This window comes from Gorilla gorilla, chromosome 11, assembly GCF_029281585.2.
Source record: "Gorilla gorilla gorilla isolate KB3781 chromosome 11, NHGRI_mGorGor1-v2.1_pri, whole genome shotgun sequence".
Lineage (NCBI taxonomy): Eukaryota > Metazoa > Chordata > Mammalia > Primates > Hominidae > Gorilla > Gorilla gorilla.
In genome coordinates, this window is record NC_073235.2 from 134,239,319 (window position 1) to 134,256,075 (window position 16,757).

The 16,757-nt window shown below is 52.4% G+C and overlaps 1 protein-coding gene and 1 long non-coding RNA gene across 2 annotated transcripts; one reads left to right on the forward strand and one right to left on the reverse strand.

Annotated features, from left to right (window-relative positions):
- The first annotated feature begins 13 nt into the window (after window positions 1–13).
- LOC129531979 (uncharacterized) lies at window positions 14–4,601 on the forward strand. Its single transcript, XR_008677536.1, has 2 exons — window positions 14–505; window positions 4,329–4,601. It is a non-coding gene; the product is annotated as an uncharacterized lncRNA (long non-coding RNA).
- A 4,077-nt stretch (window positions 4,602–8,678) lies between these two features.
- On the reverse strand, window positions 8,679–16,003 carry NMUR1 (neuromedin U receptor 1). Its single transcript, XM_004033348.5, has 3 exons — window positions 15,881–16,003; window positions 13,622–14,516; window positions 8,679–10,915 (listed from the first exon to the last, which is right to left on the reverse strand). The coding sequence occupies exons 1-3, from the start codon at window positions 15,881–15,883 to the stop codon at window positions 10,533–10,535; spliced, it is 1,281 nt and encodes a 426-aa protein (XP_004033396.3). The 5' UTR covers window positions 15,884–16,003; the 3' UTR covers window positions 8,679–10,532.
- Between the last annotated feature and the right edge of the window lie 754 nt (window positions 16,004–16,757).

Sequence of the window (16,757 nt, forward strand, 5' to 3'; positions counted from 1 at the left end):
CATGGAGCGGACATTTTGCTGCGGTCTAGCGCGGGAGGCGGGGCTTTGGGTTCGCGGGGCTTTGGGTTCGCTGGTTCAGGTGCGCGAGGTGTCCCAGGTCTTCGCGCCAGGTTGGCGCGGGAGAAGGCCGAGGTGCCCCAGAGTTCGAGGAGTTGGTGACGGTCACGCGGTGCGACGCTCCATGGCGGAGGGGCAGTCGGAAAGTGAATAGCAGTCGTTAAAAGCGACCAGTCCGTAAGGGCGCGTGTGCCGGCGCTCTTACGGACCCCAGCGCTCGGGGTCGTTAAACCGTTTAAGTCGCGCCCCGCCCAGTGAGGGCTATGTTAGCGTCCTCGCCGTTTCCAGCCGTGAAGGAGGCACTGAGACGACAGCTGAGGGTCACTCCGTTAAGGCTGTCGCTGCTGTAGGGGCCCTCGCCCCGCTGCGTGTTTGTGCCACCCAGCGTACTGGGTGCTTTTTCAAAATTTTATCATGGACGTCTCAAAACACACGTGTGACTTAGATGGTAAAAGTTTCATTTTTCATTTAAAGAAGTTAAGGCTCGGTAGTTAAGGTTTAATTCTCCATCACTTAGTACTCTCCCCTAGTTTTTTGAGTTGGACTGTCATGAACATGTGCTCTCACAAGGCCTCATGGCCATTAACACCAGTAGCCCCAGTAGGAGGATCAAGCTCCTCGGAGTTAGCCCCATGTTGGAACTTGAACAGTGACACTTTGGGGATATTGTGTGTGTTTGGGGGATAGAGAAGGGTGATCTTGAGTAAGGAGCGCTGGCCTTATCCTAGCTTCAGAAAGACCCAAATTGGGAAAGAATGAGAATAGAAAAAACAATCTGCCTACCTGTTTTAGATTTGGTACCTCACCAAACTCTTGTTACCTAGCTTACTTTATGAGATTAGCCCAAATATTTTAAGAAAATATTATATATATCTGATCAAGAACAACTGAAGAAAAGGCAAAAGCCCATTTCATTTGAGAACAGATGCAGTGTTCAAATGAAGTATTAGCAAATTGAATCACCACTCCCTGCCAGGAAGTATTATTAAAATCAATAACAAGGACAGGATAAGTCACAAGCAAAATCCATAAATGTGCCAAAATATGGCACCTTGGCAGTTGAGAAAACCACAGAAGCAAGGTCTCTGTAATCTGCTCCCGCCCATAAAGCAGGGTCATAAAGGAATTCACTGGCCTACCTCATGTGAAGTAGGTTGTAAGACCCTCATTCCAGAGGAGTCTTGCGCCATACCTGGGGAGGAGAAGTGTCATGCAGAGACGCAAGAAAGAATCTGAGCAAACGGGCCATGCCGAAGTCTCCTCCCACCCCTATGTATGACCATTAGATGATGCCCCTTTTGTCCAATCATGTTTCTGCACAACTATCTACTTCTTTCATCAGACTTAGCATAAAAATACAGTTTTCTTTAGGTCATGGGGTCTTCGTTTCTTAAGGTTCCTGTGTCACATAAGACTTTAAATTTGTTATGCCTTTTTCTCATTAACCTTGTTATAGGGGTGTCAGCCATAACCCTTAAGATGGGAGAGGAAAATATTTTCTCCCCTACCAACGAAATGATGACAGATTTGACCACATTACAATTTACAACTTCTGGATGCAGGAGTTTCTATAAACCAATTTAAAACATAAGGAACAAATTAGAAATATTTGTAACATATACAAAACAAATTTAATATTGTAATATGAATGAAATACAAATCAAGAAAAAACAAAAATGGCTGAAGGATATGAAAAGCCATTTTCAGGAGAAATTTGAGTGGCAAAGATATGAAGACATGCTCAACTATACAACCATTAGGGAAATGCAACTTAATAAGATACTTTATCTGTCAGAGTGACAGAAATTACGAGTGTTTGGGGATTGTGGAGAAACTGGTGAAAGGGCAAATTGTTACAAACACTTGGAGAGAAATTTGGCAGTTTTAGTAAAGGTAAAAATACTCATTCCTTCCTTTAGCAAATCCGCTTGCATGTGTCTAACCTAGAGAGCATTCAAACTGCTGGAGAGACATATACGTGAATCTTTATTGCAAACTTTGGGAGTTTGTTGTTGTTGTTGTTGTTGTTTGAGACAAGAACTTGCTCTCACCCAGGCTGGAGTGCAGTGGTGCCATCATGGCTCACTGCAGCCTTGACCTCCCAGGCTCAAGCAATCCTCCCGCCTCAGCCTCCTGAGTAGCTGGGACCACAGGCATGCACTGGTTAATTTTTGGGGTTTTGCTTGGGGGGGTGTTGTTGTTGTTTCTGTAGAGATGGACTTTTGCCATGTTGCCCAGCCTGGTCTTGAACTCCTGGGGTCAAGGGATCCTCCTGCTTGAAGCCAGGAGTTTGAGACCAGCCTGGGCAACACAGCGAGATCTCATTTCTACCAAAAAAAAAAAAAAAATTAGCTGGGTGTGTGCCAGTAGTCCCAGCTACACAGGAGGCTGAGACAGAAGGATCACTTGAGCCCACCAGGAGTTTGAGGCTACAGTGATCCCACCACTGTGCTCCAACCTAGGTAACAAAGTGAGACCCTGTCTTTAAAAAACAAAAATAAAAAGTGTCTTTTAATTGTTGGTTTGTTTTGAATTAGGATTTTAAAATATCTACACATTACATTTAGTTGATATGTCTCTTTTTTAAAAAAAAATTTTGAGATGGAGTCTCCCTCTGTCACCAGGCTGTGCAGTGGCTAAATCTTGGCTCACTTCGACCTCCTGGACTCAAGCAGTCCTCCCACCTCAGCCTCCCAAGTAGCTGGTGCACCACCACACCAGGCCAATTTTCTTTATTTTTCATTTTTTGTAGAGAAGAGATTGCCTTGTGTTACCCAGGCTGGTCTCGAACTCCTGGGCCCCAGTGATCCTCCCACCTTAGCCTCCCGAAGTGCTGGGATTACAGGCATGAGCCACCACGCCTGGCCATTAAATCTTTTGAAAACCTATAATCGAGAACCTCCCCTTTAAAAATGCCTTTTATTTGTTGGAGAAACTGTCAGTTGTCCTATAGAATTGTCTCTAATCTGGACTTGGTTGACAATCTTGTGGTTCTTTACCATATTCCTTCATCAGTATTTTTGTAAACTAGAGGCTTGGTTAGATTCAGGTTCAGCTGTTTTGCAAGAATTCTTTTTGGTGCTGTGTACTTCTGTAATGTCCCTCTAGGGGGCACTTAACCACTTCAGATCTGGTTGTTCCACATTCAGTGGTGTTCAAATTGATCAGACAATTTGAGTGTTGCCAGCTTGATCCATCCAGGATAACCATCAACCTTCCACTAGATGGTTTTAGGCCATTTTTTTTTGTTTTTGTTTTTTGGTTTTTTGAGACAGAGTTTCCCTCTTGTTGCCCAGGCTGGAGTGCAATGGCACGATCTCGGCCCACTGCAACCTCCGCCTCCCGGGTTCAAGGGATTCTCCTGCTTCAGCCTCCCGAGTAGCTGGGATTACAGGCATCTGCCACCACACTCAGCTAACTTTTTGTATTTTTAGTAGAGATGGGGTTTCACCATGTTGGCCAGGCTGGTCTTGAACTCCTGACCTCAGATGATCCACCCACCTTGGCCTCCCAAAATGCTGGGATTACAGGCATGAGCCACCGCGCCTGGCCAGCAGTGTTGTTTTACAAAGCAAATGATTGGGGATAATCTGTTACTCATTAAATTTTTTTTTTTTTTTTTTTTTTTTTTTTTTGAGATGGAATCTTGCTCTGTTACCCAGGCTGGAGTGCAGTGGCACGATCTCAGGTTACCGCAACCTCTGCCTCCTCGGTTCAAGTGATTCTCCTGTCTCAGCCTCCTGAGTAGTTGGGATTACAGGCGCGTGCCACCACGCCCAGCTAATTTTTGTATTTTTAATAGAGACAGGGTTTTGCCATGTCGGCCATGCTGGTCTTGAACTCCTGACCTCAGGCGATCCGCCTGCCTCAGCCTCCCAAAGTGCTGGGATCATAGGCGTGAGCCACCGCGCCCAGCCTACTCATTAAATTGAAGGGGGGTAATATGCAGGAAAATGATGGAATCAAATTGCCAGAATGTTAACAGTAGTTAATTTGGGTGTTGGGAATGGAAGTAATTTTTTTTGGTGGTTTTTTGTACTTTTTTCAAATTTCCTGAAATGCAAATAAAAGAAATCCTGCCTGAACACATCTAAAGGAGGTGAGACGAACAGGGAGAAAGACTGGAGGGAAGGTTCCAAGTCCAAGTTCCAGGAAGGGTGGCCAGGGAAGTCCACACGCCAGCAGTGATGATAGTGGACCTCAGTTGCTTTGCTTTTGTGTGTGCCTGTCCAGTGTTCATTCTGCCTTCTGACATCCCTCATTCCCTTTAGGCTCTCCACGTCCTCCCCTGATTCAGTTTTGGTGGAACTGCTTCCCTGGCCAAAGCTCAGGGGCCAGTCAGACCCTTCTCCCCAGGACTTGGGCGCATCACCTCCTCCTGGAAGCCTTCCCTCGGCTGGGGCAGGTGCCTCTCTTCGATGCCTGAGTTCCAGCTGTCAAAGCACTTATATGCCAGTATGTTTATCTGCCCTCTCCTTCACCCCGCCTCAGCCTTGAAAAGTGCCTGGCACATGGTTGGTGCTCAATAAATGTTGGATGAATGATGCCTGTGTTGCTTAGAGCTGAAGAAGGGGCTTGAATGTTAGATTAAAAGATTCCAGAAACTCTTGTGGATGTTCCATAGGATGTGGCTGCAGCTTCCAGGCTCTCCAGTCTAATTCCAGCCCATGGCCTCCTCTTATTGACCAGGGCACACTTACCCAAGTTCGCCTTCCCTGAGTCCCCACTGTCCTGCACCTATGCGTCAGGCCTTTGATCCTGCCCAGTCCCCAGTTTTCCTGCCCTGCCTTGTGCAGAAACTTGAATGTTAGGTTGGGGTATTGCCTTGAAGGGGCCACAGAAAGAACATTTACTTTAGAGAGTCACCACCATCCTCAGACTACACCTTGTAGATTTAGAAACCTGGACACCATTTGGAACGATGTTGCAGACTGTCAGTGTTTGCCTCTGAGTCTCATTTGTGTGCAGGCAGATTGTACATTCTTTCTTTAGAAATGTCAGTACCTCTCAGTCCAGTCTGACTTTGGCCTTAGGTCATTCTGACATGTAAGGATAATTAGCAACAGAACCAGGAGTCACAGCTGGGCAGCCCAACCAGAGAGTCCTTGCTCACCACCTCCACACTCCACTCTACTAACTCACAGTGTGTTAGTAGAAGCACACTGGGGTTCTTTTCTTGTGCTGAAGAGGTTTAGACTGTTAGAAAAATGTAAGTATGAGCCAGGCGCAGTGGCTCTTGCCTGTAATCCCAGCACTTTGGGAGGCCAAGGCAGGAGGACCATTTGAGCCCAGGAATTCAAGACCAGCCTGGGCAACATAGTGAGACCCTGTCTCTATAAAATAAGGTAAGAAGATAAGATAAAATAAAATAAAATAGTGTACGTATGTTTCTAGGATGAAATTCTGAAATCTGTCCTCATTTTTCCTGCCAGGAGGAGGAGGGGGATTAGAATAATTACAGAATATTACAGACTATAGTTTGCAGTTTAAAAGAAATCAATAATATTTGCTAATTTTAGAAACTGTAAAGATAACTGCTAGTAGAACAAACAGAATGTGTAACCTTCAAGCCAGTGGATAGATCAGTTAAGGTTCTTGGTTGCAAATGACTCCAGCCAACTTCAGCAGAAAAAGAACTTATTGAAATGCTCTCAGTAGCTCAAATACCAACAGGAAGGCAGGAAAACCTGGCTGAGAAAAAGGGCGGAACCCAAGACAGACTGGGCAGGATACTGCTGTCAGTGCTGCTGCCCCTGGACACGCCTGCCCCTGTTGACACGCCTGCCCCTGTTGTTGTGCGTCTTAGTGTCACTTGCTCCAGATACAGGTCCCACGTTGGGTCACCCAGCTGGCTTGGTCCATCATGTACCAATAGATGTCAGCAGTGGAGAGTGTCCAGAACTCTTTCACCCCTGTAAGTGGGAGACTGGGCTTAGTCTTCCACTGAGTCACACAGTGAGAGATTCCCCCCAATAAGAAAGGAGTTCAAATGCTAGGGTGTGCCCCCTCTCCCCCACAGGGCAACTCCTCTCTACAAGGAAATTTGGTATATGTGCTGCTGAAGCCAGCATGCTACAAGGAAATTTGGAACAAGAACCTGATGGATCCATTAGAAGACAAGAATAGGGAAAGGGGAAGACTTGGAGAAGTGTACAAAAATGAGATAGGCTCCCAGATGCCAGGAATGATCTGGAAATGCCACCTGGTAATGAAGAGAACAGATGCGCAGTGCTACACACTTTACCTTTGCTGAGTAGATGCCTAACAGAAGGAAGGGTAGGCATATGCAGCTTTGTTTGTTGATGAGACTAATCTTGGACTTTCAATTTTCAAGGAAATTAAGCCTTTTTCTGAGAAGGTAAGAATTATTCCAGTGTACTCACCCTCAGGAACGCTGGCAGAGTAGGGTAGATTAACTGATGGTGAGATCAGAAAAGAAGTGAAGCTCAGAGGAGGCTGATGGATTGGGAGAAAGCCGTCTAGAACCTGGAAGTCTAGATGAGGTTAAAGAATAAATATGGCCAGATGCAGTGGCTCCCACCTGTAATCCCAGTACTTTAAGAGGCCAAGGGTGGGCAGATTGCTTGAGCCCAGGAGTTTCAAACCAGCCTGGGCAACATGGCGAGACTGTGCCTCTACAACACAAGAAAAACAATTAGCCAGGCATGATGATGTGTACCTGTGGTCCTACTTGAGAGGCTGAGGTGGGAGGATTGCTTGAGGCCAGCAGGTTGACTGCTGCAGTGAGTCATGTTTGTGCCATTGCACTCCTGTCTGGGTGACCAAGCAAGACCCCATCTCCAACAAAAATAAAAGAATAAATGTGTCATAGGAGCAGAGAGCAGGATAGAGGCAGTAGCAGTCAAGAGCTCACACTTTCTGAAATGGGAGAGCACCTGGAGGCACTGGGAGTGAGGATGTGACCAAGGGGCTAGGAGACTGGGGTGGGGTCTCCAGAGCTGCAGGGACCATCAGTAGCTGGCACCCAGGGCAGCAGTGGGGTCACCCATGGACTCTGACGTCACCCAGGAAAGCAGCAGGAGTGGAGAAGAGGGGAAGTAGAAAGGGCCTGAACTCCGCAGGAGGAGGAGGGATGTGGTGACCTCAGTTGGAAGGGGAGGTGACTTGAGCCCCAGATGAGCTAGATACTTTGAGAAGCATGGAGGCCTCCTGACCTGGGAGTAGCACTGGGGACCAAGGAGAATGCAGCCCCAGCGTGACTGGTGCTTTTGCCAGGTCTTGCTTCTGCCCTTTCCGTTGCCATCCCTGTTTCTCAGGGGCTGAGTTCAGATCTGCTATTCCCGTTTTCCATGGGAACCAGTGACTGACAGGACCTGTTGCTGACGTGCTGCGGAGACATACATGGTGCTCACAAAGGGGCACCCTTCTTTTTTTTTTCTCTTTTTTTTTTTTTTTTTTTTTTTTTTGAGACAGGGCCTCACTCCAATTTGCCCAGGCTGGAGTACAGTAGCACAATTTTGGCTTACTGCAGCCTCGACCTCCTGGGCTCAGGTGATTTTCCCACCTCAGCCTTCCAAGTAGCTGGGACCACAGGTGTATGCCACCACACCTGGCTACTTTTTGTGTGTGTGTATTGTAGAGACGGGGGTTTCGCCATGTTGCCTAGACTGGTCTTGAACTCCTGAGCTCAGGTGATCCACCTGCCTTGGCTTCCCAAAGAGCTGGGATTACAGGCATGAGCCACCACGCCCGGCCTAGAGGGGCACTCTTCTAACAACCCCACTGCCCGTCCGCTTGCTGCCTGCACATGGAGGCCCTTCATAGTGCTGTCCAGGGTGCCTCGAGCATGAGGTGCCTCTGACTGTGGTTGAAGCAGGCCTCTGGGAGTCCAGAGCTGGTCTTGAGAAACAACTTCAGGGTCCAGCCTGCAGTTTGGGATCCGGCATCTCCCCCTCCCACCCCAAGGCTACTTCCCTGGGAGCTCAGGGGCAGCACTCAGGTGCTCATGGCTCTGCACAGCTTTTCACAGGCTCCTTTCTCTGCAGAATCTCCCTGTCCCTGCGGTCACTCCCCTCCCCTATCCCCCACCCTCCCCCAAGGCCCACTTCTTAGGAGCTGTCCCCACTCAGGGCTTCACTGTGTGCATTCAAGTCAGGGCAGGCTCAGGGCCCCCCACTGAGGAAACCACCTCCGTCAACCAGCCTCCCCTCAGCTCCCTCATCCACTCTCTGGCCTCCACGAGGTCCCCACTTCTCCCACTTTCTCCCATTGTCCTCAGTGTCCCCACTCCCCACCCCCAGCCTCTGTTGCTCTCTGTCCGGGAGCCCCTGTGCTTCTCCCAGAACTTGTCCACTGGGCAGGACTGACAGGCAGGACGGCTCTTCCTCCCCCGAGCCAGGGACTTAGTAGGCAGGGGGCATCCAGGCCTTCCTGGCCAGCATCTGGGAATTCACCCAGATGGTTTATGCGAGTCCTACTCCCCCGGGGCTGGCCAAGGCCCATCAGAGTGGATCCCATGAGTCAAATGAGTGCAAGCGTGAGCTTGGATAGAACATCCACTGGACAAAAGGCCAGATACAAAATTGTGTATGTGTATTGTGTATATAAAATAAAACCACCATATGACACATCACTAGGAGGAAACATGCCACTGTTACTGCTTCAGAGTAAAGTTATGGGTGGTTTTAATTTTTTCTTTCCTTTAGATTTAATCCTCTTTTTATAAAAATTGTGGTAAAATACACATAACATAAAATGTACCATCTTAACCATTTCAGTGTATAGTTCAGTATTGTTACGTATATTCATATTGTTGCACAACTGATCTCCAGAACTTTTTCATTTTGCAAAACTGAAACTCTTCACCCATTAAAGAACTCACTTCCCCTTCCCCCTATTCCCTGGCAAGAGAGGTTTTACATTTTTAAAATTGTTTTCATTTTTGCTTATTTGCACTTTCCAAATTTTCTATCATGAGCATTTATTATTTTTATAATTGAATTTTTAAAACTAAACATCTGCAACCCTGTACCACGTCCTCCACTTTCTCGGCGGGGAGCATGAGCTATGGGCATGAGCTAGGAAGCTGTCTGCAGGGAAAACCCAGACAGACCGACCGAAGGTCATCCTCCAGCTCCCAGCCATGGAAGCCAGGGCTTCCTCTCAGGAGGACAAGACTCAGGGACTGCAGCAGGACAAGTTTCCTCCATGAACTGAGTCCTGGCTGAGCAATGACTTGGCCTGCAGGGATTCAGAATGGGGCTCAGTTTCAAGGACTACTTGTCCCTGTCCCGCTTCTCACTGCATTGAGTTCGGCAGAACCCTCCACAGGGTCACTCCTTGCCCTTGGTTGGCCATGTCTCTTGCCCTCAGAGACCCTCTGGCTAGCCAAGTCCAATGCTCTGCTCACTGGACTCCCGAGCCAGCCTGCACGTATGTGAGGACGGAGGTGGGCTGTGGTGGTGGGGTCTGCTTGCATGCTGGCTTTGCCCCACTTGTGCTGGGAGAGGCTGGGGAGGGCATGGGGAGGTCAGGGAGGAAGCGGGGCTTGGGGTTGATAAAGATGCAGATAATAACTTCCGCCCTTTCAGTCTGAGGGTATTGTTGGTTTCATTATAAGCGGTGGCTTACACACACACAGAAAGAAAACCACAGCTAAAGTGCCAAAGCATGACACTGTGGAAAGCCAGCGCCTCTTTCATTTTTCAGGCAAGGAACCAAGGCCTAGAAAGGTGGACTGATTGGCCGGGTGTGGTGGCTCATGCCTGTAATCCGAGGACTTTGGGAGGCCGAGGTCGGCGGATCACCTGAGGTCAAGAGTTTGAGACCAGCCCGGCCAACATGGTGAAACCCCGTCTCTACTAAAAATTTAAAAAAATTAGCTCGGTGTGCTGGGGCTCGCCTGTAGTCCCAGCTACTCGGGAGGCTGAGGCAGGAGAATCGCTTGAACCCGGGAGGCGGAGGTTGCAGTGAGCCAAAATCGCGCCACTGCACTCTAGCCTGGGCGACAGAGTGAGACTCTGTCTCAAAAAAAAAGAAAGGTAGACTGATATGCTTTATGGCGCATGACAAGGTGGTGACAGCAGGGCTGAGATTGGAACCAGGTCCCCTGGATCCCTGGGCCCCTGCCAGAACCTGAACAGGAACTGGGAAGGACAGTGAGGACCCAGTGGGACCGTTTCAGAAACTGGCAGTGGTGGCAGGGAGTCCCCAGAGGGAGGACTGCTGAGCCCCAGCTAACTGTGATATTTCTGCAGGGGAAGGACTTGAACTGGGGGAGTGGCAGTGGAGGGATAAGAAGCACACGGTGTGGCGTCTGGTCAGTGTGAGTCCTCAGCAGTCAGGGATCCCTCCTCCTGCTGTTTCCCTCTGAGGGAAACTGAGGTGCTGGTCAGAATTTCTAGGCTGAACTAGGGACAGTACGTGAAGGCATCCCTGCAGAGGAAGGCAGATGTGTCTCCCCAGCTCCAGGTGACCCTCTGGCCCCTCCAGGTGAAGCCACTTTGAGGCTCCACTCAGAATGGATCGGTCTCTTGCTGTGCCTCTGGGCCATCGTTCCCAGCCAGGGGGTGGACCCAGCTGCCCAGGGAGCCCACATCACACAGGGTGCTGCCTGTGGTCACCCTGCTGAGGCTGTGGGAGCTGTGGCGGGGTCTGAGGCGGTGGCAGCAGGCCCTGAGGCACAGGGCCTCCTGGAAAGTCTCTCGGAAGCGGCTGGACATGAGGCTATAGAGCACGGGGTTGGCTGCCGAGCCCAGGTAGAAGAAGATGCCGGAGATGACGTGCACGTGCTGGAAGGCCAGGTGCAGGCCATCTGTCCACTGTGACACGACGCTCCACATGACGCGGTCGGCGTGGAACGGGGCCCAGCAGATGCCAAACACCACGACCAGGACAACTGCAGGGACAGAGAAGGGAGGCCGAGTGCCCGCCCGAGGCCCCTCAGCTGCCTTCCCGGGCTTCAGTTTGGGTCACCCATTTTCACATCCTCTCCTATCCCACAGGCCACCCTCACCTATCACCCAGGTGGAAGTTTCTGGAAATTTGCCTGTTCTGGCCATGCCTCTGTCAGAGAGGCTGCCCTCACCATGGTCACTGACTGTGGGCAATGGGGCATATCCCTGCCTCTGACCACAGCCAATTGGACCAGGTGTGGACACCTGAGCCCAGCCGGCCCAATCAGATTCTCTCACCCTGGAATATGAAATTGGGTGACACTTAGCTGTGCCTGTTGAGCTTCTGAGGTGATACAAGCTGTGGGGCTAGGGCCACTCTGGATGCCCACTTGGGGGCCATGCTTGCTGATGCATAAGTACAGAAAAGAAGAATGGGGCACGTGTTCAGAGAGCGGCAGACAAGAGGTCATGGGGCCAGGGAGAGTGAGACACACACACGCATGCACACACACACACATGCATGCACACACACAGACACACACATGCACACACACACACACTGCCTGCCTTGGCCCCAGCCTTTTCAGCTCCAGCCCCCAGCTCCCCAAGGCCCATCTGAATGTCTTGCCCTGCACTAACCTGCCCCCCATCTTACTTGCCAGGCCCTTGCCCACCCCCTCCCTAACAAAAGGTAGGAGAGTTTGGCCAAACCTTCACTCTTTCTCCCCAAATCCCTCCTGCCTTGTTCTTACCCAACTATGCCCTTCCCTGGGTCTCTGCCACACGGCCAGCTGTGATTTTTGTTTCTTGTTTCTTGGGTTTGCTGCTGCAACTCACTAGCTTTCCTGGGCAGTGTCTTCCCCATCATACCCTAGCATGGTTTTCCTCATAATCCCAGATTTCAAAAAGGACGTTGCTCACAACCTCCCTGGCACCTGGCCTGGTGCACAGAGGGCCATCGGAAAGTGGACAAGGGAGGGAGGGAGGGAAGAGAGAAGGCCAGCAAGCAGGAAGCCCACCTTCCGGGGGTGAGCCACCCCAGCTAAGCACCTACTGCAGACTCTGCCCACCCATGTTTTCAGGGAGGGGACAGGGTAGTAGGCAGGAGGCAGGGCGGCAGCGGGCAGCTGGTCCCGAGCACAGGCTTCACTGTGCAGAGCTGGGAGGCATGCACACAGCTCTGGGGTCAGCCCCGTCTCAGGAGCTGCACAAGAGACTGAGCTCTGGGATGGTGCCTGAGGGGCGAGAGGAGCGAGTCACTCTGGGGATGGGGCGGCCCCCAGTTAGCTGGCTCTGTCCAAAGTCTCAGTGGCCCTCTGCTGACCTGGCTCACCCCACTGGCCTGATTCAGGGTCTGCTGAGGTGGGGCTGAGCTGGGATGCAGGTAGGTGGATGGGGCGGATCTTTGATCGGCTTAGTATCAGTTTGTCTTGCTTCCCCAGGGCCACAGCTTTTGAAAAAGAGCCAGGTCCAGGCCACAGAGATCCAGATCCCAGTACCTTGGCCTGCCCTAATCCGCACGTCTCCGGCCTGATCCCCTGTGCCTTGAGCCCAGCCTTCACAGACACGCCTCGGGATGGGGCTGTTTAGACAAATGGTCACTCCTGTGGTTCCCAGGGAACCGCAGACATGGCATGGGGGAAATTCAGTACCTGGCCTCTCCAACACCCTCCTCCCTTCTCTGGGGGACTTTGCTCCCCCAGATCTCACTGTGTAGTTCCACTGGGGGCTGTGCACCTCAGCATCCTGCCACTCTGGCTCAGGAGGTGGGGCATGACCTAGGCCACACCCATCAGAATCCTTCTTGGGATTTTTCACTCATCTCTAAGGAAAGACAGCAGTTCCTCAGGAAAGAAGACGGCGTGCCGGTGGCCATGCCTCACAGGCTGCTGCCGAGAAGAACAAGGCCAAGACACGTTAATAACCAAAGAGAGCCGGGTGCAATGGCTTATGCCTGTAATCCCAGCACTTTGGGAGGCTGAGGTGGGAGGATCACTTGAGACCAGGAGTTCAAGATCCGCTCTGGCAACATAGTGAGACCCCGTCTCCACAAAAATGAAAAAATTAGCTGGGCATGGTGGCACGTGCCTGTAGCCCCAGCTACTTAGGAGGCTGAGTGAGGTAGGAGGATCGCTTGAGCCTGGGAGGCTGAGGCTGCAGTGAGCCGTGGTCACACCACAGCCTGAGTGACAGAGCAAGACCCTGTCTCAAAAAAAAAAAAAAAAAAAAAAAGAAGAAGAAGAGGAGAGACGTGAGACCTGGAGGGTCCAGATCCCATTTTCTGTCATCCTGGAGCCCAACCACATGCCCTGCCCTTTCTGTGTTTTGGTTCCAGAGCCAGAGCCCCGAGTTTAGCAGGGTCCTGGGCTTGGTTTAATGCTCTGTTGTTGCTGTCTTGACATTCTTATTCATTTTTGAAAAAGGGACCCTGAATTTTCATGTTGCACTGGACTCCACAAATTACACAATCTTACCGTTAGCCATTAACAGGTATTTTTGGTGTAAGATTCTAGTAGGGTAATCTAAAAGAGTACACAGGAGTGCAACTCAGACACACACACACACACACACACACACACACACACGAGACTAGAGGAGTTCCTCGTCCCCCATAAACCCAGATACTCAGCCCCTTCTCCCAGGCCCCAGGAGCCCCAAACTCATACCCAGTGCCTGGCTCAGCCCCTCTTCCCAGCCGTGACACTTACACAGCATCTTGGTCACTTGTCTCCGGCCCCGATCGTGCTGCTGGAGCCTGCAGGTATATCTGGACCTGGCTGCTGCAGAGCCCCTGCCCTTGGCCTCCTGCGTGAACAGCAGCCTCTCCCGCCGCAGTCGCAGCCCAATGAGCAGGTAGAGCACGCTCATGATGGCCATGGGCAGGCAGAAGAAGAGCAGCGCGGTGGTCTGCACTACCATGTTGTAGAGGGCCCGTGGGCGGACCAGCATGCAAACAGCTGAGTCTGGCACTGGGCCCCGGCAGGGCACGTGCAGCTGCTGGATGCCGTGCAGGCTGGTGTTGGGCAGGGAGCAGAGCATGGCAAGACCCCAGACGGCCCCAAGCACTCGGCGCACATGGGCCTGCGTCACCATGGACCTGGCCTGGAGCGGGTGCACCACGGCCACGTAGCGTTCCACGCTCAGGGCAGTGACGTTGAGCACTGAGGCCAGGCAGACCATCTCAAACAGTAGCGTGCGGAAATAGCAGCCACCAGCGCCCAGCAGGAAGGGGTAGTTGTGCCACATCTCATAGAGCTCCAGGGGCAGGCCCACCAGCAGCACCAGCAGGTCCGACACGGCCAGGCTGAAGAGGTAGTAGTTGGTGGGCGTGCGCATGGCCTTGTGGCGCAGGATGACCAGACAGGTCAGCCCATTGCCCACAGCGCCCACCACGAAGATCAGCAGGTACGTGGCACAGATGGGCATGAACAGCTCTGTCTGCTGGGGCCCCAGGTACTTGAGTCTCAGTGCCTCGTCAGTCAGGTTCAAGTCCTCAGGGTCAAAGTGCCCCCTGGCCGCACTGCCATTGCAAGCCATGGGGCTCCTTGCACCCCCTGGGTACAGGTCTCCAGGGAGGACAGAGCAATTGAGGCAGAGAGGAGTCTGTGGAACAGAGGGGAGAGATGCCCAGAAAGGTCATTCAGGGAATGCTGGCTCTGTCCTCACTCATCAAGCCAAAGGTGACATTAGCGCTAAGATGACCATTATTTTAGGCACCACTGAGAAAGAAAAAACTCTTCCATCCACAAGTCAGAGATGTAAAAATAAGCTTGGTGCGGTGGCTCACACCTGTAATCCCAACACTTTGGGAGGTTGAGGCAGGCGGATCACTTGAGATCAGGAGTTCAAGACCAGCCTGGCCAATATGGTGAAACCCCGTCTCTACCAACAATACAAAAAATAGGCGGGTGTGGTAGCACACGCCTGTAATTCCAGCTACTTGGGAGGCTGAGGCGGGAGAATTGTTTGAACCCAGGAGACAGAGGTTGCAGTGAGTGGAGACTGTGCCACCGGACTCCAGCCTGGGCAACAGAGAAAGACCCTGTCTCAAAAAAACAAAAAGCAAACAACGAAAAAGTAAAAATCTACATTTAAAAACAAACACGTGGGGTTTTGATTTTAAATTTCATGATCTATTGGAACCTTTGAGTAAATGACAGATCTTGGGTGTCTCCTCTTTCAAGCAATGATGCTAGATGAGGCACTCGTTTGGGCATCTGTAAAATGGGCACAATGCCTGGTATTGCTGGGTCTTCAAGAGCAAGCGCTCAGGAAGCAACTGCCTGGATTCGAATCCAGCCTCCCCAGTTCCAGGCTGTGTGACCTTTAGCGAGGTAACCTCTCTGAGGCTGTTTCCCTATTAGGAGGATCCAGGGAGTTTAATCCATTAAAGGCATTAACACAGGGCCTGCCTGGCATACGGAAGGGCACGGGGATCACCCCCTTGTTCTGGGGACCCAGTCACTATGAGAGTCAAGTGAGGGAGTGTCAAGGCTAAACACTACAAATGCTTCCTCCACAAGTTGAGTCTTTTTTCTGTTTTCTGTCACCTGAACTGTTCAAAGTCTCCATATTTGACGCCCTTGGCACTGCCAGTTCTGGGGTTCCCTCTCCTCTATTGAGCCCCACACCCTTCCTCCCGCCCGCCCTCACCCCCGCTGCACAGCAGCGCGGGAGCCTCGGGGACCAGTTGGGAACGCGCAGGCGCCAGCCCGGGTTCAAGGGAGGCGCCCTGGTCCTCGAGGGAGGCGCCCTGGTCCTCGAGGAAGGGTCGCAAGCCCGCAGCCCCCCGGCGCCCCTGGCCGGAAGACACAAATGACCCGAGAAGTTGCGAGGCTCCCCGGGGGCGGGGACGGGGGGCGCCCCAACGGAGCCCTCGGACCCTTCCCGCCCTAGGACGACCCTGCCCGCACCGGGCCCCGGCCCAGCTGCCGCGCCCTAGCCCACGCCGGCGCCTGCGCACCTACCATGCGGCCTGCGGCCCGCGAGACCCCGGCTTCCACCCTCCGAGCGACGGACACGGACGCGGCGCGGGAGCCAGTGGACTGACTGACAGCGGCACCAGCCCGCGCCCCGACGCCCCGCCTGTCCGGCCGGGAACGCCGCCAGGGGGCAGTGCAGTCCCCGCAGCCCGGGCGGCGCCCCCTCCCGCACTGGCGGAGGACGCGGCCGTCGGAGGCGACGCCTCCACAAGCAGCGTTATCTGACGGAACCCTCACAACAACCCGTTTTACAGATGAGAAAACTGAGCCTCAGAGAGCCGCAGAGGAGCCCGAGAGACCTGGGGCTCACATGTGATTCCCGCCCTCCAGCATGCTGAGTTTAGCTTAACGCCGTCACGGTGTCCCTGCGGCCTCCAGCTCCTCCTGCCCCCCATTCAGACCCACCTCCAAGGACAGGGACGGCCCACCAGCCCCTTGAAGTCGACATGCCCCGGTGCGGTTCATCCTCCCAGGCTCCAGGCCTCTTCTTCCGTCCCAAGGCCCATGATTGCAGCCTCCGCAGCCCCTCTCACCCGCTGCTCCCTTCGGGGCCTCCAGTCCCTGAGTCCAGGCGCTCGGCCCTGCAGGACTGGGCAAGAGCCCCCTATTCTCCCTCCAGTCCATCCTCCCACAGCCACCAACGACCATCACCCCCTCGAAACCCTTCCTTAGAGCCCCCCCACTGCCTTCTGAAAAAGAGCACACCAAAGTCTAGCCTGGTGGTGGACCTCCCCACTCCTCACCTGCCTCCCTGGGCCACCCTCTCCTCACCATTGTCCTCAGCCCCAAATACTGTCCCCCTTATCCGTTCAAATGTTCTTCTGCCCCCATCACTGTACCAAGGGTGGGGGTATAGACAAGG

Coding starts and splice junctions, on each gene's coding strand:
- NMUR1 (XM_004033348.5), bottom strand. Junction 10,916..13,621: donor ACAAGTGACCAAGATGCTGT/GTAAGTGTCACG, acceptor CTGTCCCTGCAG/TTGTCCTGGTCGTGGTGTTT.